Source organism: Haliotis rufescens, unplaced genomic scaffold (assembly GCF_023055435.1).
Source record: "Haliotis rufescens isolate VD_foot unplaced genomic scaffold, xgHalRufe1.0.p SCAF_15, whole genome shotgun sequence".
Taxonomy (NCBI): domain Eukaryota; kingdom Metazoa; phylum Mollusca; class Gastropoda; order Lepetellida; family Haliotidae; genus Haliotis; species Haliotis rufescens.
This window is the reverse complement of record NW_025963835.1, coordinates 20,266,111-20,288,140: the sequence shown is the minus strand read 5'-3', so window position 1 is coordinate 20,288,140 and position 22,030 is coordinate 20,266,111. Positions and strand designations below refer to the sequence as shown.

General features: G+C 41.9%; 3 protein-coding genes across 6 annotated transcripts; all 3 read left to right on the top strand.

The window, feature by feature from the left end:
* The first annotated feature begins 2,335 nt into the window (after nt 1–2,335).
* On the top strand, nt 2,336–4,074 carry LOC124135257 (tripartite motif-containing protein 45-like). Its single transcript, XM_046500525.2, has 2 exons — nt 2,336–2,416; nt 2,837–4,074. Exon 2 carries the CDS (start codon nt 2,843–2,845, stop codon nt 3,542–3,544), a length of 702 nt encoding a protein of 233 aa, XP_046356481.2. The 5' UTR covers nt 2,336–2,416; nt 2,837–2,842; the 3' UTR covers nt 3,545–4,074.
* Nucleotides 4,075–4,764: 690 nt separating this feature from the next.
* Nucleotides 4,765–8,074, top strand: LOC125380067. The gene is made up of 2 exons (XM_048396279.1): nt 4,765–5,039; nt 5,376–8,074. Exons 1-2 carry the CDS (start codon nt 4,997–4,999, stop codon nt 6,005–6,007), a joined length of 675 nt encoding a protein of 224 aa, XP_048252236.1. The 5' UTR covers nt 4,765–4,996; the 3' UTR covers nt 6,008–8,074.
* Nucleotides 8,075–13,395: 5,321 nt separating this feature from the next.
* LOC124135165 (tripartite motif-containing protein 45-like) lies at nt 13,396–19,118 on the top strand. 4 transcript variants are annotated; one of them, XM_048396278.1, is made up of 4 exons: nt 13,396–13,616; nt 14,620–15,799; nt 16,835–16,876; nt 17,236–19,118. In XM_048396278.1, the coding sequence occupies exons 2-4, from the start codon at nt 14,626–14,628 to the stop codon at nt 17,865–17,867; spliced, it is 1,848 nt and encodes a 615-aa protein (XP_048252235.1). In that variant the 5' UTR covers nt 13,396–13,616; nt 14,620–14,625; the 3' UTR covers nt 17,868–19,118. The 4 variants fall into 4 exon arrangements, with proteins under 4 accessions (XP_048252235.1, XP_048252234.1, XP_048252233.1 ...); XM_048396277.1 differs by lacking the exon at nt 13,396–13,616 and adding an exon at nt 13,700–14,087; XM_048396276.1 differs by lacking the exon at nt 13,396–13,616 and adding an exon at nt 13,700–14,147.
* Nucleotides 19,119–22,030: the final 2,912 nt, after the last annotated feature.

The following is a 22,030-nucleotide window of genomic DNA, read 5'->3' as shown; positions in this document are numbered from 1 at the left end:
GGCTCATGAACTCAAATCAGTTCTGGTTATAAATGTGATGTTCACCTGGGTATAGCTTGAATACTGCTGACTGCGGCGTTAAACAACATTCGCTTACTGTATATGTGATGTGTGTTTTGTTGATAGCTTACTGGGATATTTGTGTTCGCAGGGTGTGCAAATGTTCGTTATGTGTGTACTCGTACATAGAGAAAACACAATATCACCATAAATAGTTTTAAACATGGCACGCTTGACATCACATCACATCACAATGTAAAGAAAATATTACAATCTCAAGAATGCGTTGGACCGCCTCCGTGGTCCAATGGTAGAGCGTCCGCCCGGAGAGCGCAGGGGTCCGGGGTTCGATCCCCAGCCGCGTCATACCAAAAGACCTTAAAAGATGGTACTTGTTGTTACCCTGTCTTGCGCTCGGCATTAAGGGGCTAAAACAAGGACTGGTCGGCTCGGAGTCAGTATACTGTGTCTGAGTGGGGTACTCGTGTTAAAACTGCGGCATGGTATCTCAGTGTGCTAGCACTATAAATCTAGTACAAGCAGCTACACACACACACACACACACACACACACACACACATACACGTGCATGCACGTCGCTATATAAGTGCAATAATCTTGGACGCGACGTTAACCCCATTTCACCTCACCAAGAATGCGTTGCCACATTCTGGAGCAGTGATGTCGTATAGTATAGCATTGAGAGCATGTGGCGACACAGGTGGCCCAGTTGTCTGAGGCATCGCAACTAGCTCTGCAATTGGTAGCCAAGGAACATATGATTGTGGGTTCGAATCCCGGTTCGCCCTGATTATGTTTCTAGGTTTGTCAGCATCATACCGTAAACGAGACCTGCTTCACTTCGGGCCTTTTTCCACATTACGCTGGCACGCAATGATATATCTGGAATATACACGCCATGATGTAACTGGAATATACGCGCAGTGATATAACTGGAATATACCTGTCGTGAAAAAACTGGAATATACATGTCGTGGTATAACTGGAATATACATGTCGTGGTATAACTGGAATATACACGCCCTGACATAACTGGAATATACACGACGTGGTATAACTGGAATATACACGCCCTGATATAACTGGAATAGACACGCCCTGATATAACTTGACTATACACGTCCTGATATAACTGGAATAGAAAACGCCGTTGTATAACTGGTATACACACGCAATGGTGTAACTGGAATATACACGCCCTGATATGACTGGAATATACACGCCCTGATATGACTCTGATATAACACCCTGATAAAGCTGTTCAGTACTGTTCAAAACGGTGTCAAAGCCAACTACGCACTCACTTGTAAAGCATAGTTGGTTTAACATGACGTAACGCCGTAGCCGTAGTCGCTGTAGTCGTGGATGTGAGTGATGGCCATACACACCGTACTTAAACTTAAGCCTTCTCCCCTTGTAGTCCCTTAGTCACTCTTGGCAGAAGGCACCATCCAATAAAACAATCACCAGTCACTCATACAATCACTTGCCAAACTTAAAGCACTTCCTACCCATACACTCACGAGCAATCCATAGACGTATTGTCTGCACATACACACACTATCCACCAATACAAGCAGGGTCCATCTGTACGAAAGCTATCGAACCAACACTTGCACGAACTGCCCGAACAAGCATTCTCTGCCTCTTATAAAAAAACTATTCACCCGGACAAACATTGTCCACTTACACAAATATAAGCGACAAAAATAGTTCCGTAATCATAAGACAAATCTGCCCAAAGTAGAGTCCATTGTAAGATTCAGACTATGGAAAGACTTCTGCCGCGTACACCCCTCCCTCTTAAAATATATATAAAAATAAAAAGATTGAACGGCAATGTCTACATATATAACTTTTGGGACACGGGCTGCAGTCTTTCTCCGACGAAATCATGAGCAGGTGTTCGCAAAAAGGTGAGCGTACCTATGACTATCATTTGAATAGAAGTTACTTGGAATCGCTGCTCTGATTGTGTTTTGAGAGAGAAAGAGAGAGAGAGATAGAGAGAGAGAGAGAGAGAGAGAGAGAGAGAGAGAGAGAGAGAGAGAGAGACATCAGTTCCAGTAAAAATAATAATGGTTTGTAGACAGGGATTTTGATTTTATTGGTAGATTGGGCCTCCAATCACTGAGATAAGATACAAACATGAGTTTATTTTCAACCTTTTTGAAACAGCGGAAAGTCTGTTCATCTGACACGGAGTAATCGATCTACACTGTTAACGGCTGACCTACTTTTCTGTTGTATGAGACTGCACATGAATCACGGATTGTCCTTAAAACGGAAGTAGCTACTGCGCGTGTACGGAAAAGGCGTTGTTCGAGTCCTGTCTGTGTACGTGCACATAGAGACGCCTTCTGTACAAGCTCTCTCTTCTGTCATTCCTCGTACGGTATGTATTTTGTTATGTGCTGGGATAGTGAATAGATTGATGTGAATCTACAGTTACTTGCTGGTTGTTATCAACACCTCAATGATATAGCCCCCCCCCCCCCCCCCCCCCCTCCCCCAAATGCCCGTCAAAGTCTAATACTCTATCTTCGTGTTGTCAGAAACATCGACTCGAGAATGCCTTGCGACCTAATTTCGTTATTCATAAGTTGCCTTTGAATTAAAAATAAAATAGATTTTAAATTTAGATTTTCTGTTTGACCACTACTTTAATAACGTGTTTTAAATATCTATTTACTTCCTGGTTTCTATCCGCATATGAATGGTACAGGTCGCCCTTATCCCGTCAAAGATTGTTTGATACATGGAAAGTTCATTCAAGTTCATATATAATGATCATGATCATTATGTCTTTTCCCAGACAAACATGTCGGATCTTGTCTCAGTGGCTGCGATCAAGGATCTTCTGACAGAGTGCCCAATATGTACAGAACACTTTGATGACGCAACACGAATTCCCCGTCGTATGCCATGTTGTGTACAGTCCATATGTCAACCCTGTCTGGAAACCTGCAGTGGAGGTGCTGCAACCCTATCCTGCCCCATGTGTCGACACCGACATAATCTGCCTGGTGGGGTGAAATCTCTGCCCAAAGAGACTGTCATCCTGAAGACTCTGGACTACCTCAAGATTCAGAAAGGTCTCCGTCTGCCATGTACAGATTGTCCTGACAAGGAAACAGCTGTAGCCCAGTGTGACAACTGTGGGGTATTTCTCTGTTCACTCTGCTTGAATGCTCACAGAAGGAATATAACAACAAAAGCCCACACTATAAATACCTTTGATGAGATGAAGGGACGACCTGTACATAGTTTACGTCGTCTTCATCAGTGCAGTCAGCACCAACACCCTCTAGAGTTTTACTGCCACACTTGTGACAAGGCCGTCTGTGTGTCCTGCACTGTAGTAGATCACGATAAAGGGAAGGGGCACAACGTTGTGTCTGTGGATGAAGCACACCAAGAATGGTCAAAATCCTCAGATGACATTTTTTGTCAAGATGAAAGAGAAGTCAGAGAGATTGGGAAAAGCAGAAGAAGAATTATTGCAGATGATAGTGAACATTGAAATGTCAAAGAGGGTAGCAATAGATGATATCAACAAAACCTTTGACAATCTCAGCAATGAATTGAAGCAACGAAGAACAGTTCTCCTATCAGATGTTGAAAGAAAATCTGCTCAGAATCTTAAGCTGACAAAGGAGGCGTTGGAGTCAACAAGAGATTTGCAGACTAGAGTTAAATCTTCCACTGATTACACAAGACACATGAGAAGTAAAGCTGACAAGATAGAAGACCTACAAGTTTTGGGGTCATCAACTGCCTCCTAGCGAGCCATGTTGGAGGAGACACTGCAGAAGGTACCCTTTGTCAGAACTGGAGTCAACTTTGTCCAAGCAAATATAAACCATCTTCAAGATAATATGAAGGCAGCAGGAATGGTCAGATCAGTCACGTTCTCCCCAAGAGAGAGACCGCATGGTGTTCCAGATACTGCACCATACACTGCCATCACACTGGAACCTGAAGAGTTCCCTACATGTAGGTTGTAGAAAATTAGAACATATCATATTTCGTGTTATTCACCAAATGTTGCATGTGTGTTAGTGTGTGTGTGTGTTAGTGTGTGTGTGTGCGCATGCGTGTGTGTGTGCTTGATCCCCACTCACACACAGTTTACTGACTTCGAGCCGACCACTGTTTCCGACCTCTTTAATGCCGAGCGCAAGTCTGGGAAACAGCAAGTACAACCCTGTTTATACTCTTTCCCCTTGCTCACACTATGACATCATTCTCCCCCAATCCACTTTATGCTGACGTCACATCGTCTAACCCCTATACTGGTTACGTCATCACTATACTTTTTTCTTGCATATCCATCACATTTCAGTTACATTTCCCTTCCTTGCCTCATGTCAATTTCAACTGTTGCTGTCCATTTCCGTGTACTTATTGTATTATAACAATGAATGTTTCTTTTTCTTGAACAGAGTACTTGTGGGCTCACTAAGCATATGCTATTTTCTACAGTTTATTGAAATCACCAAATTTATAGGCTCCTGCTGTTCAGGGGGATATTTATTATTATCACTATTGCTGCTCGCGAGACTATTCGTCCATCGCTGCTGCTGCTGGTTGCAACTCCACTTGCCCATTAAACTACCTTTGCTTAACTACCCACAAGTCCTGCCTCACCGAGGCCTTTGACCAAACATATTCTTCTCTTATTTCTTCGGCCTGTCTGGCCAACATGTCCTTTCAGACCAAGTCGGGGAGGGTGTGTTTCAGTAATCCAGCAATATCACGGCGAGGGACACCAGCAATGGGCTTCAAACATTATATCCACGTGGGGATTCGCACCCGGGCCATCGACATGTAGAACGAACTCTTTGACCATGAGACCACCACACCGCCCCTCTTGTTGAAGAGTATATGTAGGCGTGTTACACCAGACAGGAGCATTTACTTATATATTTGCATATATATTTTGTAGAAGTTACAAGTCCTATGTATTTTTTCAATGGTGGAGATGGACAGGAGGATGTCAGACCAGGAGATAACATGTGAGTTGTACCCCATGATTGTTCTGTATCATTGATGATACTTCATTCATTGAAGTTTCTGTGTGACGCCTATCAATACATATCTCTAGTGTGATATATCTAACAGTAACAAGAGGCTTTGCTCAATTAGGATCCACAGCTGACATTTGTTTAATCCTTTGTCGTGGTACAGGAAAATGTATTGCACAACCAGATGAAATTTCTTTTAATGTTTATAAATCATGGATTTTGTTTTTCTAATTTGACTTAATTGTGAATCGGAAACTGTGAGAACTAATTCCTGTTCACTACAATGGCATGTATTTGTATCTATCATGAATGTTACTCTTTACACAGGCCCTATGTTGGATTGGGACTCAGGAATGGCTAGTGATGGTATAAGCGTATCTGAGCATGTAATTACCAACATCTCACCAGCCGTCACTCCTCCTGATACAGGATGTCGGGTTCAAGAAATCAACTCATGTCTGGCATCCAGACCTCTGATGGTCCGAAACAGTCACGGTCAGCTTTACATGTATCAAGTAAACCTTACGTTCTCTCTACAAACAGTGATACCGGACAATACGACGGTACTGGAGAAAACTCTGACCGCCTCCCCTGTAGATGCTGGCTGGAGTCAAGTCACTGGACTGAGTGTACGTGTTGTTACATGCCTAAAGCACAAGCAGCAGCTGTGTCTCCGGGTGTTCTTCAACAACACCCTCCTCACTGATCACCCTCTCATTCAAAACACAGTTGGACAATCCTATGACCTACAACTGGGTTTCTTGTTGGATGGCTCCAATAACAAAATCCAAGTTCTTAATGCTACTGATAACACAGTGTACACCACCGTCACAGATGTTGCCCTTGACAGACCCATGTGGGTCAAGATGTATGCTGGTCGTCCTTCAACCTTAGAGTCAAGAGTGGAACTGATATCAGGCCACAACATCACAGGATCCTTCACCGACTACAATCGGTAGAATAGTCTCAATCATCAGCAATACACTCTACATGTACAACACAGAGTCCAATGTCTGAAACCAGGCCACACGTATAATTATTTGAAGTTTTCAATGTTGTCAGTCATGATCGAAGTATGACACAGATGTTGCATGCACTGTAATGGCGATTGTTTTGCAGTTAATGTAAATTTCAAAACCTGTCGTACAAGAACGAAACGAAATATCAACTATGAATGAATACAACATGTCAAGAATGGTTAAATGTGATTCTTAATACATCAAAGGTCTGTGGCTGTTATTAAAGACCATATCAATTATCGAGGTTATAACAGAAAGGTACAGTTTGGATTAACTACTATTTTATTATTGAATATATTCATGCTGGCAGTGAATACATTGTGCTCTCTGTGTATTACCGTTGGCATGCACAACTGATCTTGGTCATTTGAAGATTTATGGGCTTTGAGAAACCGATGTAGCCGAGAATAATACACTTTTAGTCTACATATCAATACACTGTTAGTCTAAATATCAAGAGATTTGTTTTTTAACATGAAGTATGTAAATTCCCATTTCCGGACTACTGATTGATCACAACATTACGTTTTTGTGTAAGTTGCATCAATATCTCTTCAGATGTAACGTTAATATATGTACATATATAGAACAGCTCGTTGTGGGATTCATGAAACGATAACATGATGCTTTGTAAACTGCTGCAATGGTTAAACTAAGGGAGATAAGCCGTGAAATACTGCTGGCTAGATCTTGTTTAACGTGTAGTATGTAAATTACGTTTTTGTGTTGCACCAATATATCTTTAGATGTAACAATGTAACGTTAAAATACGTACATATATAGGTGTAGAACAGTACTATACCAGCAAACAGACATGGGTATTTACATTAACGTTTCTACTGTTGATAGCTCTTTGTGGGATTCACCAAACGATAACATGTTGCTTTGCAATGGTTAAACTAAGGGAGATCACCCGCGACCTACTGCTGTCCAGATTGAATTGAAGGCAAGTATGTTTTCACTGGAATATAATTACGATTTTGGACATGCTATCCATAGCGTGTGTGTATTTAGCTGACATATTTTTGTGAATATGTTAAATGGTGTATGTGTTTGTTAAGTTTCAAATATATATATTTATATTTTGTAAATCTAGATTGAATTTTTTATAATCTGTTCTCTTTCCCTCAGACTTTTTGTCATGTGACAGTTGTAAGGAATACCTTATATATTTCAGGTTGAAGTAGCATAAAAGGGATTGTTGCCGCTTGGTATCTTGACCTTGTTTTTTTTATTATTTGGAATATATGCTTTGATGTTTTGATAACATAGTGATATCAGTCAATGTGCCCTGGTATATTAATAGTATATTTTTCTAGATTCCTGAATCAATATGTTTTATGTAAGAACTATAAAGGAAACCTCAAAAGAACACTCTTTTGATCTTGTCGTAATTTCTATCAATGTTTTATTCTACCCACAATGACTCAACACTATCAGTATCGAGTTTGGACAAGACAATCCATTGATAGACATCGTGAGCATCGATCCACGTAATTGGGATATGATGGCACACAGCCTCTCGTGAGTTTCTATCTGTAGGTTACCATTAACACAGACGGTAGTAGCCTACTAGCCTGTACGGTAGCATTCACACAGCCGCCTCGTGGGTTACTATGTGTAGGGTAGCATTCACACAGCCGCCACGTGGGTTTCTATCTGTAGGTTAGCAATCACACAGCCCAATCGTGGGTAACTGTCTGTAGAGTAGCATTCACACAGCCGCCTCGTGGGCTACTTTCTGTAGGGTAGCATTGACACAGCCCCCTCGTGCGTTTCTATCTGTAGGTTAGCAATCACACAGCCCAATCGTGGGTTACTGTCTGTAGAGTAGCATTCACACAGCCGCCTCGTGTGCTACTTTCAGCAGGGTAGCATTGACACAGCCTCCTCGTGGGTTACATTTTGTAGGCAAACATTCACACAGCCGCCTCGTGGGTTACTATCTGTAGGGTAGCATTCACACAGCCCCTTAGTGGGTTACTATCTGAAGGGTAGAATTTACACAGCCCAATCGTGGGATACGATCTGTAGAGTAGCATTCACACAGCCCCCTCGTGGGTTTCTATCTGTAGGATAGCATTCACACAGCCTAATCGTGGGTTTCTATCTGTAGTTTAGCATTCACACAGCCCAATCGTGGGTTTCTATCTGTAGTTTAGCATTCACACAGCCGCCTCGTGGGTTACTATCTGTAGGGTAGCATTCACACAGATCCTAGTGGGCTACTATCTGTAGGAGGGCATTCACACAGCCCCCTCGTGGGTTACTATCTGTATAGGGTAGCATGCACATGAAACAGATGTCATATCCATGCATATTCCAACATGAGACTGAAACAATATCTGCACCACCATTACAATAGAAGTGATTATCGTCACATAGAACAAATACAATATTAATATAATGATTCTTATGTACACAATTGCCACCTAATTGACAGAAGAACATCTATACAAATATAGATATATACAGTAAGTGACAATAAGCACAATCATGGCGGCCAGTAGAAAACTGACACAACAAAATACAGATGAATGGTTTCTCATGTTGTCTTGTTTGCACCGTGACATTACTGGGGTGCTTTCCAAAGCGAGGCTAACCGCAACTCACTCGCTGATTCAATTACGATGCTCATTCAGTGATCATAAATACATGGCAGAATATTTGTATAATTTTCTTTCAAAGCTGAGAAAAACATATTCAGCGACGAAATTATCTTTCTGAGGACCCGAGGATTCCAGGCAGAATGTATCCTAAACATTCCTTGCAAAATGCGATAATGTTGTTGGGACAGGGTGTGCAATATGTAACGTGGCTGATTGTGTGCCATCGCACCTCCACTGAGTGGATCGTTCCTAGGGCTGGGACGAGTCCAAATTTACTACGCGGGTACCCGCCCCCCTATTACCCGAACCTACCCGCCCCCCTATTACCCGAACCTACCCGCGTACCAACTGTAGGTCTCAGGAGCTCTCGCAAAATGTCCGATTGGGAACAATTTTAGCATTGCCCTGGCAAAACGTATTTCGATATATTTCGATATATTTATTATACAATCTGGTCATGCATACACTGAAGTTCAACCATATGAAAAATCAGAAGGAATGGGTGCATAGTCAGAAAGAAATGCGAATATTAATGACTTGTAGTGTAGCCATAGAGTTCCAGATAAGTTTAATCATTAGACAATATATCACGTGACTAACCACGGGTCCGGGTAGTCCTGTGGGAACCCTGGACCTACTCAGTACCCAAATGACTTGGGTACCCGAGTTACCCGTCCCAGTCCTAATCGTTGCTCATGCTATCAACCAATAGAGTGCCTTACTCGGATTCGATTATTTGCAGGCAACTTTACAGTTGAATAGTGATAACCGTGCAGTGGCAGGAACCATGCCTGGGAGAGGCGTGTTCAGCTGCGACGTCTACAAACACGACTACGTCTTGGTGTTTCGAGTGCGGCATTTATAACAATGTCGAAATTAGGACCCATATTAAAACTATATTAATACTTGTTATTGGAATAAAAGCGACAAAGCCCTTTCCACAGCCATTGATATAAATTGCCAATGCCAGAGATTAATAACCAGTCTAGATTATCCACCGAAACATTTGGCGTAAAGGGCAAACTAACTGTGAATGTTATGTAAATGGACCACTAGAAATCGTTTGATGACTCAAGGTGTTCGTGAAAAGAGTAAGCATGCCCTGCCCTACCGGAAGCACCCGCTATTCTCACAATTTGAATGAAAAAGTAAGTATTTATTGCCTGATATCTCTCCCATGAAATCTCCACCAAAACCACTGTACGATTCCGACTATATCATAAGCATGAGTTTATGAATCACGATCAATTAGTGACGATATCATTTGTTCGCGTGTTCACGTGTTCACCTGTTCATCTAGTCACGTATTTTTCTTTATACATGCATTGCTGGAGTACAAAAAAAGTTCATCTGGTTCTTTTCCTTCAAATGTTTATTTTCATTTCAATTCTGTAAAGGGGCGGTAGGGAAGGCTAGTGGTTAAAGCGTTCGCTTGTAAAGCCGAAGACCTCGGTTCGATTCCCGACATGGGTACAATGTGTGAAGACCATTCCTGGTGTCCCTCGCCGTGATATTGCTGGAATATTGATAAATGGGGCGTACAACCATACTCACTCACTCACTCACTTCAATTCTGTAAACAGCTGAATTTGAAGGGACCTACGTCAATACTTCGAGTTATCCGAGGTTTGACACAACCGATTATAATGGATAAAGAACGAATACACAGAGATCAAGCTTTTACTTCGAGACAAGCGTTAGTTCGACACAACGGTGTTTTAACTGTATTTCATTGTAAAATGAATGGAAGTTTGTGTTGCAAACTGATTTGTTGGTAAACCTTGCCTATTTGGAATGGACATCCTATTGACTCTTCACTGTTTAACGAGACATCCGTAAAGACGTCAAAGAGCTATGGCAATGATGAGTTCAGGGAAACAGATCATTCCTTACTTTCGTTATTTATAAAGAAGGCTCTGACAGCCCAGTCGTCCACGGCGCTGAACGTAGCTGTGCAGAATTGCGTCTCTTGGGTTTGTTAGGATCAGAAGATAACCATCGCTTGTGGGGAACTACAATAAACAAACTGTTCACCATAACTTATGTAAACACCAGAAATTCCGGGAGAATTTGTATTTGAGTCTGTGAATTGGTTGATATTTAATTTGAAAAACGTGTTCAACACCAGTACAAATAAAAAACCTTAAGAAATTAAAAAGGGTTTTGAATCATTCTCTTCTTCAAATTTACAGTATTGTTGGCTAAAGCACAATCCCAGTTGTATTTGTCATTTATATTACTCTGGGTCTGAGTTAACCTTCGACCTTGACCGCAGCACCCTCAGCACCCGCACCTGATCTACAGTTGACGATGTTCCACTTGTGTCGCGATCTGCGACTGGAGCCGACAACTGATGCTCATCACCTTCCAGAGTAGTAGTTTCCAATCAAACTTTGTTTACAATAAGGGGCGATATGCACGATATTAACCCTTCATGTAAAAAAACTAATTTTTACATTAAGGGTTGCGGGTTGTTACTCCTAATGTAATATTTTTTAAATTAACAGTTAACACGTAAACCTTAATGTAACATTTCTTACATTAAGAATAATTTGTACATTGAGGATTGTCACACACGTTCCACCTGTACGTACGCTATCGAACCAATACATGCACGATCTTCCCAAACAATCACTATCTGCCTCTCATAAAAAACTCTGCATCCGGACAAACATTGTTGACTTAAACCAATATAAGCGACAAAAACAGTTCCATAATCATAAGACAAATCTGCCAAAAGCAGAGTCCATAGTAAGATTCAGACTATGTAAAGACTTCGGCCCGAAAACTCCCCCCTCCCCCCCCCCCGCCCCCCACCGCCTAAAACAAATGTAATTAAAAGGGCTGAACGGCAATGCCCACATATATAATTTTTGGGATCGGGGGGCAGTCTTTTTCCGACGAAATCATGAGCAGGTGTTCGCAAAAAGGCAGGTGTCAAAAACGCATACAAAGGCAAGTAAATTGTTCACCTAAAACGGGGACATATGGTACAAGTCAAGGGAATTGCACCGGACAAGCATTAATAACCCATACAATCACTAGCCATCGGCACAAGCACTAACCACCCTTGTATGCATTACTAGTATCCACCCATACACGCGTAATACATGCATCACACATGCACTATCAATCCATGAACGTTCTTTCCGCCCACACAATTACCATCCACTTAAATACACACTCTCCACCCATAGAAGCAGCAAGGAAACCTACACGTTATGACTGTCATTGAAATAGAAGTTACTTGAAATCGGCGACTGTGCCGTATGTTTCAGCGACCCCCTTGTACCTTAGTCTTAAATTAGTTGAATACACTGTCAAAGAGAGATGGAGTGAGGGAGGGAGGGAGGGAGAGAAAGACTTTATTTAGCTTTATCTATTTATTATGGCCCATGGAGTGTGACTGAGAAAGACTGTGAGGCTATATGAAAAGCATGCGTTTATGAATCACAATAAAATAGTGTCTGATGTCATGATTGATGCTATGTTTGTATGTGTGTAGAAAGAATGCTCACGGACAATGCTTCTTATTTACAATTTCGATAAACAGTATGTAATATCCGACTTACGGGTGTTATTGAGTATTTGATCCGTGGGGACATCGGTTCCATTTGAACAAAAGTAATCCTCACCACCTACAGGTGGCGGGTACACCCTGGATTTGGGGGATCGCATCCATGCTGCTCCAGGGTAAGACGGGGGCCATATGATCATGAGTAAGTTCTATTTACTGACTCTACAAGCACAAAACGTCCTCGACAGAAACGCGAGTGAGTCAAATTTACTTGGCTTCACCTAGGACACTGTGGGTTAAATGCTTACCTCAGTGTTATTGATAAAGAGGTTTCTCCGCCATGTACATGTACTTACTGCGATGCAAATACCTACGAGGCCCAGGCCACATTCATATAAAACTAAATTTAGGAAGTGCAGTACTTCAGAGTGAGTGAGTATGGTTTTACGCCGCTTTTAGCAAAATCGAGCCAGGGAATCGAACCCGGGTCAGTGGCGTGACGAGCGAACGCATTAACCACTCGGCTACCCGACCGCCCCGCAGTACTTCAGAAAGACAACACCTTTTCTCTAATTACACTTAAGGGCCCCACTCTATTTTATAATTTAATTCAGCAGGCTACATTAGTGTCTATATCAGGAAAGTTTGATATATTAGAAGATAATTATAAAATATATACTTGATCCCGAAGCAGACTGTTTAATCATCACATCAACATTACTCACTTTTCTCTAGCCTATAGTTATTTGTTGTGGTCGGCGCAAATATAACTTTAATGATCGCCCTTAAACTCAACATCAACCTACCTACACATACACACATTGTCATTCATCACCTGATGTCGCTGGTCTAAGGGGGGCAACTCTGCATACAATGGAAACTGACGTTCAGAGGGTTACCACCAAGCTCCTCACAGCGATAGTCCGTTCGCGGAGCTCTCTATACTATCGCTGCCACAAGTCAAAACTCCCCACTGTGATAGGTGGCCCCAACCATGCTTGGAGTTGAACTCGCAATCGAATGACAGTTATGTTTACAGACAAGTGACGACTGTCGTGATGCCGAATACACTTACCGCTGATAAATTACTTTCTTTGTTTGTCAAATTGAATTACTATTTCATTAAAACTATCATCTTTAATTGATATAATAAGAATGTAAGGGGGAAGTTGGTTAATTTTCCGTTTGTCTGCAATCTCGAACCAATCTGATTATTGAAACAACAAAGTAAATTCATCTGGAAAACATGGTCAGTCGTAAACCTTTTCAAAATGAAATATGATGGCATTCCCAAAGACATAAACAAAAGTACAAACGTGATTACATATGGGGTTAGAGGACACATTTCAAGATTCTTGTAATGGCCGCGCCCACACTGGTGGGAGCGATGTTACCGAGAGTGTAACGAAGGTGTCACGCGCTGGTAAGGAGCTCGGGTTACCACCACCCCTGGCATTTTGTAAGCGCATTGCCTGCTATGATAACATGTTGAATTGGCTGTTAATGTAAAAGTGACAGTGGTTTCTACACAGGGTTTGAGATTTGTTTGGTAAAAACCTCCACACACCGCTCCCACCCCACCACCCCTCCACAACCTTTTTCTCCTGATTCCGTTCCTGACCGTGACACAGGCATTATGAGTTCCTTTTCACCTTTCTGAAACAGCGGCACGTGTGTTCGTCTGTAAGAGGCGATGTTGTGGCCCCTTGTGTCAGCGATACCCACACGACGTGTGTGCTCGCCTTACACTCACTGTTTATAGCTGACCTACTTGGCTATTGTATGACACTGCACACCCCATATGAATTATACGTAACAGGTTGTCTTTAAAACGAAGGTAGCTACTGCGCGTGTACGGACAAGGCGTCGGTCGAGTACTGCCTGTGTATGGACGGTCTGTATATGTCTATGGACGGTTTCTGTACACGCTCTCTCCTTTGTCATTCCTCGTACGGTAAATACGTTAATCAGTCTATTTGTGATAGATTATGTTTGTTTAGGGATTAAACAATGCTTGTTATGTAGCAATGGATTCTGTAATGTGCAGGGATCGTGAGTTTATAGGTGGATGTAAATCTCGAGTTACTTCCTGGTTGTTATCGACACCTGAATGATTTAGGTCGCCCTGGACCCCCGTCAAAGTTTAATCTTAATGCTATCCGAAACATCCACACGGGAACGTCATGTGACCATTTCTTGCTCTTCTTCAATTGCCTTAGAATTAGAATTAGAATTCGTGTGTAATGTGGTAGGCTTTCTGTTTGACCAGTGCTTTAATAACTTGTCCTAAATATCTAAATACTTCCTGGTTGCTATCCACATATGAATGGTACAGGTCGCCCTGGATCCCGTCAAAGATTGTTTGGTGCATGGAAAGTTCATTCCAGTTCATATATCATGATCATGATCATTATGCCTTTTCCCAGACAAACATGTCGGATCTTGTCTCAGTGGCTGCAATCAAGGATCTTCTGACAGAGTGCCCAATATGTATAGAACACTTTGATGACGCAACACGAATTCCCCGTCGTATGCCATGCTGTGTACAGTCTATATGTCAGCCCTGTCTAGAAACCTACAGTGGAGGTTCTGCAAAACTATCCTGCCCCATGTGTCGACACCGACATAATCTGCCTGGTGGGGTGAAATCTCTGCCCAAAGAGACCCTGATCCTGAAGACTCTGGACTACCTCAAGATCCAGAAAGGTCTCCATCTTCCATGTACAGATTGTCCTGACAAGGAAACAGCTGCTGCTCAGTGTGAAAACTGTGGGGTATTTCTCTGTTCTCTCTGCTTGAATGCCCACAGAAGGAATATAACAACAAAAGCCCACACTATAAATACCTTTGATGAGATGAAGGGACGACCTGTACATAGTTTTCGTCGTCTACATCAGTGCAGTCAGCACCAACACCCTCTAGAGTTCTACTGCCACACTTGTGACAAGGTCGTCTGTGTGTCCTGCACTGTAGTAGATCACGATAAAGGGAAGGGGCACAACGTTGTGTCTGTGGATGAAGCACACAAAGAATGGTCAAAATCCTCAGATGACATTTTTGTCAAGATGAAAGAGAAGTCAGAGAGATTGGGAAAAGCAGAAGCAGACTTTATGCAGATGATAGAAAATATCGAAATGTCAAAGAGGGTAGCAATAGATGATATCAACAAATCCTTTGACAACCTGAACAGTGAACTGAAGCAACGAAGAACACTTCTCCTATCGGATGTTGAAAGAAAATCTGCTCAGAATCTTAAGCTGACAAAGGATGCCTTGGCGTCAACAAGGGATTTGCAGACTAGAGTTAAATCTTCCACCGATTACACAAGACAAATGAGAAGTAAAGCTGACAAGGTAGAGGACCTACAAATGATGGGATCATCAACTACCTCCTTGCGTGCCATGTTTGAGGAGACGCTAAAGAAGGTACCCTTTGTCAGGACTGGGGTCAACTTTGTCCAAGCAAATATAAAACATCTTCAGGATAATATCAAGGCAGCAGGAATGGTCAGATCAGTCACGTTCTCCCCAAAAGAGAAGCCGCATGGTGTTCCAGATACTGCAGCAAACAACGCCATCACACTGGAACCTGCAGAGTTCCCCTCGGGTAGGTATTAGAAACTTATTACATATCTTATTTGGTCTTATTCACCAAATGTTGCTAGTAAGTGTGGTATGAAGAACATAATGTGATTTGTTCAATCAAATTGGATTTCCATACTAACTGTTGCCCCTGTTATCTCAAATGTTGCAACTTGTTATTCACACACACAGACTTTTCTTACGAGTCCTTACGGATCGCACAAATTCACGGATCCTTACGATACTTACGGATTGTTACGATTTATTTACGAAAAAATCAATCCGTGGACAATGGTAAGATGATTTTTGACATCTCCTTCCACGGATTCTTAAGAGTGGGTTGAATAATATGAATTTGAAACACACGATTTGCGTGCGTGTGTGCGTGCGTGTGTGTGTGTGCGCACTCGCTTGAACGAGTCCGGGCCGATGACAATTGTATAGTACTAGCTCCCTCAGATGCTGTGCCGCAGTTGAACATGAATACCCCACTCACACACAGTATTCTGACATCGAGCCGACCACTGTTTCCAACCTCTTTAATGTCGAGCGCAAGTGTCGGGCTCAATTAGTATATGCTATATTATCTTTTATTTAACGAACCAAATTTATAGGCTCCTGCTCTTCAGTGGGATATTTTCTCGTTTCACTTATCACTATTGCTGCTGGCGAAAGTAGACGTCCATCGCTGCTACTGCTGCTGGCAACACTTACCAATTTAAATACCTTTACTTAACTACCCACAAGTCCTGCCTCACCTAGGCCTTCACACATATTCTTCTCTTATTTATTCGGCCTGTCTGGGCAACATGTTGTTCTTCCAGACCAGTTTGGGAGGGTGTGTTTCAATAATCCAGCAATATCACGGCGAGGGACACCAGAAATGGGCTTCACACATTGTACACATGTGGGGATTTGCAACCGGGCCATCGACATGTAGAACGAACCACAAGGCCACCACACCGCCCCTCTTGTTGAAGAGTATATGTAGTCTTGTGACACCAGACAGGATCATTTACTTATATATTTTAGAAATGACATGTCCTATGTATTGTTTCAGTGATGGAAATGGACAGGAGGATGTCAGGCCAGGAGATAACATGTGAGTTGTACCCCATGAGTGTTCCATATCCTTCATGATACTTCATTCATTGAAGTTTCTGTGCGACGTTTGTCAATACATAACTCCAGTGTGATATATCTAACAGTAACAAGAGGCTTTCTTCACTTTCCGGTCTGTCCTTTTGCGTTATTGAAATAATTAGGAGAAACAGCTTTCATTTATTTATCCTTTGTCATGGTATAGGTAAAGGTATCACACAGCCAGATGAATTTGATTATAAATGATGATTTATGTTTCAGTAATTTGACTTTATTGTGAATCGGAAACTGTGAGAACTTATTCCTGTTCACTACAATGGCATGTATTTGTATCTATTATGAATGTTACTCTTTACACAGGCCCTATGCTGGAATGGGACTCAGGAACGGCACGTGATGGTATACACATATCTGGACATGTAATCACCAACACCCTAACAGCCGTCACTCCTCCTGATACAGGATGTCGGGTTCAGAGAATCAACTCATGTCTGGCATCCAGACCTCTGATGGTCCGAAACAATCCCGGTCAGCTTTACATGTATCAAGTAAACCTTAGGTTCTCTTTAAAAAAAGTGATACCCGACAACAAGATGGCACTGGAGAAAGCTCTGACCGCCTTCCCTGCAGATGCTTGCTGGAGTCAACTCACTGGACTGAGTGTACGTGTTGTTGCATGCTCAAAGCACAAGCAGCAGCTGTGTCTCCGGGTTTTGTTCAACAACACCCGCCTCGCTGACCACCCTCTCTGTCAAAACACAGTTGGACAATCCTATCACCTACAACTGGGTTTCTTGTTAGATGGCGCCAATAACAAAATCCAAGTTCTTAATGCTACTGATAACACAGTGTACACCACTGTTACAGACGTTGCCCTTGACAGACCCATGTGGGTCATGATGTGTGCTGGTCATCCCTCAGATATAGAGGCAAGTGTGGAACTGATATCAGGCCACAACATCACAGGATCCTTCACCGACTACAATCGGTAGAATAGTCTCCATCATCAGCAATACACTCTGCATGTACAACACAGAGTCCAATGTCTGAAACCAGGCCACACATATAATTATTTGAAGTTTTCAATGTTGTCAGTCATGATCGAAGTATGAAACAGATGTTGCATGCACTGTAATGGCGATTGTTTTGCAGTTAATCTAAATTTCAAAACCTGTCGTACAAGAACGAAACGAAATATTAACTATGAATGAATATAAACACATGTCAAAAATGGTTAAATGTGATACTTAATACATTCAAGGTCTCTGGCTGTTTTTTAGTCAATATCATTTTAAAAAGGTTATAACAGAAAGGTACAGTATGGATTAGGTACTATTTTATAAATGAATCTATTCATGCGAACACTGAATGCGTTTGAGGTCCCTCTGTGATTGGAGCAAGCATGCATTGGTCTTGGTCATTCGAAGATTTACGGGCTTTGTGAAGCGATGGAGCCGAGAATAATACACTGTTAGTCCTACGATCAACGTGTATCTTTTTAAACATGTCTGTAAATTCTCATTTCCTGACGACCGAGTGATCACGACATTACATTTATGTGTAAGTTGCATCAATATCTCTGAAGATGTAACAATGTAACGTCAATATATGTACATATACAGGTGTAGAACAGTACTATACCAGTAAACAGACATTTACGCCAAAGTTCCTACTGTAGATAGCTCTTTGTGGGATTCACCAAAAGATAACATGCTGCTATGTGAACTGTTGCAATTGTTAAACTAAGGGAGATCACCAGCGACTTACTGCTGTCCAGGTTGCCTTGCAGACAATTGTGTTTTCACTGGAATATAACAATGATTTTGTACCTGCTATTCACATCGTGTGTGTATTTAGCTGACATACTTTTTGTGAATAATTTAAAATTGTACATGACTTTTTGGAGTTTCAAATATAATTTCATCCGTTTTATTATATAGATTTCAGGTTTTATAATCTTGTCACTTTGCCTATGACTATATACCTTTTTTATTAAAGTTTGAAATGACATAAATGGTATTGTTGCCGCTTGTTATGTTGGCTTGTTTTTTTTTCACTTGGAATATATGCTTTGCTGTTTTGATAACATAGTGATATCAGTCAATGTGCCCTCGCGTATTAATAGTTTATTCTGTCGATTCCTGAATCAATATGTTTTGCGTCAGAACTTTTATTGAAACCCAAAAGGGACCTCTTAACACGGAGAAACACTATTTTGATCTTGTCGTAACTTCTAGAAATGTTTTATTATTTATGGTGACCGACATGGGCGATTTGCTGTGCAGATTGGCGTTTCTTCGGCATACACTCACTTATAGTAACCGCCAAATTGTAACAAGCAAGAAATGTGTAAATGTGGTAAATCTGTAATTTCTCTACTTTCGACCAATGGGTTAGCGATCAATGGCCATTTTAGTTGACATTATAAGATCAATGTCGTATATATGTACGTACTTAGGCTTTGAAATTATTTCCAAAAAAACATATTTGGTAGTATGCTGGATAGGCATAACTGATTCTCTGAACACAATCCATGTTCCGGAATCTGCTATATTTAGGGAAATAAGTATCACAAGCATCGATAGGATACACTGTCGTTGAAAGATTAGCTACATTCAATAAGTCCATGCAGCGTGATGCTATCGCACAAATTCAGTTTATACGGCTCAAGTTGGAATTGGAGGCATTCGTGTTGAGATGATGTTTTCCAAGTGCACGCACGATCATGGGGAATATAGGATACGTATGAATGAAAGTGAAGTTGATCTGGGAAATTGTCAGATACGAAAATGTTTTGTCATGACGATGTCACCAACATGTGAAAGTAAGAGCGTCCCTCGTGGGCCACTATCTGTATGTTAGCATTCACACAGCCCACTCGTGGGTTACTATCTGTAGAGTAGCATTCACAATGCGCACTCGTGGGTTACTATCTGTAGTGTAGCATTCACACAGCCCCCTCATGGGTTACTATCTGTAGTGTAGCATTCACACAGCCCCCTCGTGGATTATTATCTGTAGGGTAGCATTCACACAGCCCACTCGACGGTTACTATCTGTAGAGTAGAATTCACACAGGCCCCTCGTGGGTTACTATCTGTAGAGTAGCATTCACACAACCCCCTTGTGGGTTACTGTCCGTAGTGTAGCATGCACACAGTTCCCTCGTGGATTATTATCTGTAGAGTAGCATTCACACAGCGCCCTCGTGGGTTGCTATCTGTAGTGTAACATTCACACATCCCCCTCGTGGATTATTATCTGTAGGGTAGCATTCACACAATCACCTCGTGGGTTATTATCTGTAGAGTAGAATTCACACAATCCCCTCGTGGGTTATTATCTGTAGGGTAGCATTCACACATCACCCTCGTGGGTTACTATCTGTAGTGTAGCATTCACACAGGCCCCTCGTTGGCTACTATCTGTAGGGTAGCATACACACAGCCCCTCGTGGGTTACTATCTGTAGTGTAGCATTCACACAGCCCCCGTGTGGGTTTCTATCTGTAGGGTAGCATACACACAGCCCCTCGTGGGTTACTATCTGTAGTGTAGCATTCACACAGCCCCTGTGTGGGTTTCTATCTTTAGGGTAGCATACACACAGCCCCTCGTTGGCTACTATCTGCAGGTTGGCATTCACACAGCCCCCGTGTGGGTTTTTATCTGTAGGGTAGCATACACACAGCCACTCGTGGGTTACTATCTGTAGGGTACCATTTACACACACCCGTGTGGGTTACTATCTGTAGGGTAGCATACACACAGCCCCTCGTGGGTTACTCTCTGTAGGTTAGCATCAACAAAGATCCTAGTTGGCTACTATATGTAGGAGGGCATTCACACAGCCCCCTCCTCGGTTAGTATATGTAGGGTAGCATTCACATGAAACAAATGTCATATCAATGCATATTCCAACATAAGACTGAAACAATATCTGCACCACCATTACAATAAAGAGGTTTATCGTCACATGGAACATATACAATATTAATATAATGATTCTTATGTACACACTTACCAACTAATTGACAGAAGAACACCTATACAAATATATATATATACAGTAAGTGACAGTAAGCACAATCATGGCGGCCAGTTGACACAACAAAATACAGACGAATGGTTTCTCATGTTGTCTTGTTTGCACCGTGATATTACTGGGGTGCTTTCCAAAACGAGGCTAGCCGCATCTCACTCACTGATTCAGTTACGATGCTCATTCAGTGATCATAAATACATGCCAGAATATTTCTATCATTTTCTTTCAAAGCTGACAAATAACATATTCAGCGACGAAATTATCACTCTTAGAGCCCGAGGATTCCAGGCAGAATGTATCCCAAACATTCCTTGCAAAATGCGAGCCCTAATCGTTGCTCATGCTATCAACCAATAGAGTGCCTAACCCGGATTCGAGTATTTGCAGGCAACTTTACAGTTGAATAGTGTTGACCGTGCAGTGGCAGGAACCATGTCTGGGAGAGGCGTGTTCAGCTGCGACGTCTACAAACACGACTACGTCTTGGTGTAGAGAGTGATGCGGCATTTATAACAATGTCGGAGTTAAAACCCATATGACCACTAGATTAATACTAGTTATTGGAATAAAAGCGACAAAACCCTTTCCACAATCATAAATATAAATGATCAATGCCAGAGAATAAATAACCCGTCGAGATTATCCCCCAAAACAGATTCCATTTGGCGTAAAGGGCAAACTAACTGTGAAAGTTATGAGAATGGACCCATGGAAATCAGTGATGACACTAGGTGTTCGCGGAAAGAGTAATCATCTCCTGCCCTACCGGAAGCACCCGCCATTCTCACAATTTGAATAAAAAGGTAAGTATTTATTGCCTGATATCTCTCCCAGGAAATCTCCACCAAAAGCAGTGTCCACTGGTCGATTCCGAGTATATCATAAGCATGTGTTTTAGAATCACGATCAATTAGTGACGATACTATTTGTTCGCAAAATGGTGGGCGTATCCTGTCCCACCGGTGGCACCCATCACAAACACACGCATAGGTAAGTAACGTGTTCACGTGTTCACCTGTTCGTCTGTTCATGTTGTTTTAATCAATGCCCCATTTTCGTATTTTTCTTTATCCATGCATTGCTGGAGTACAAAACTGTTCATCTGGTTATT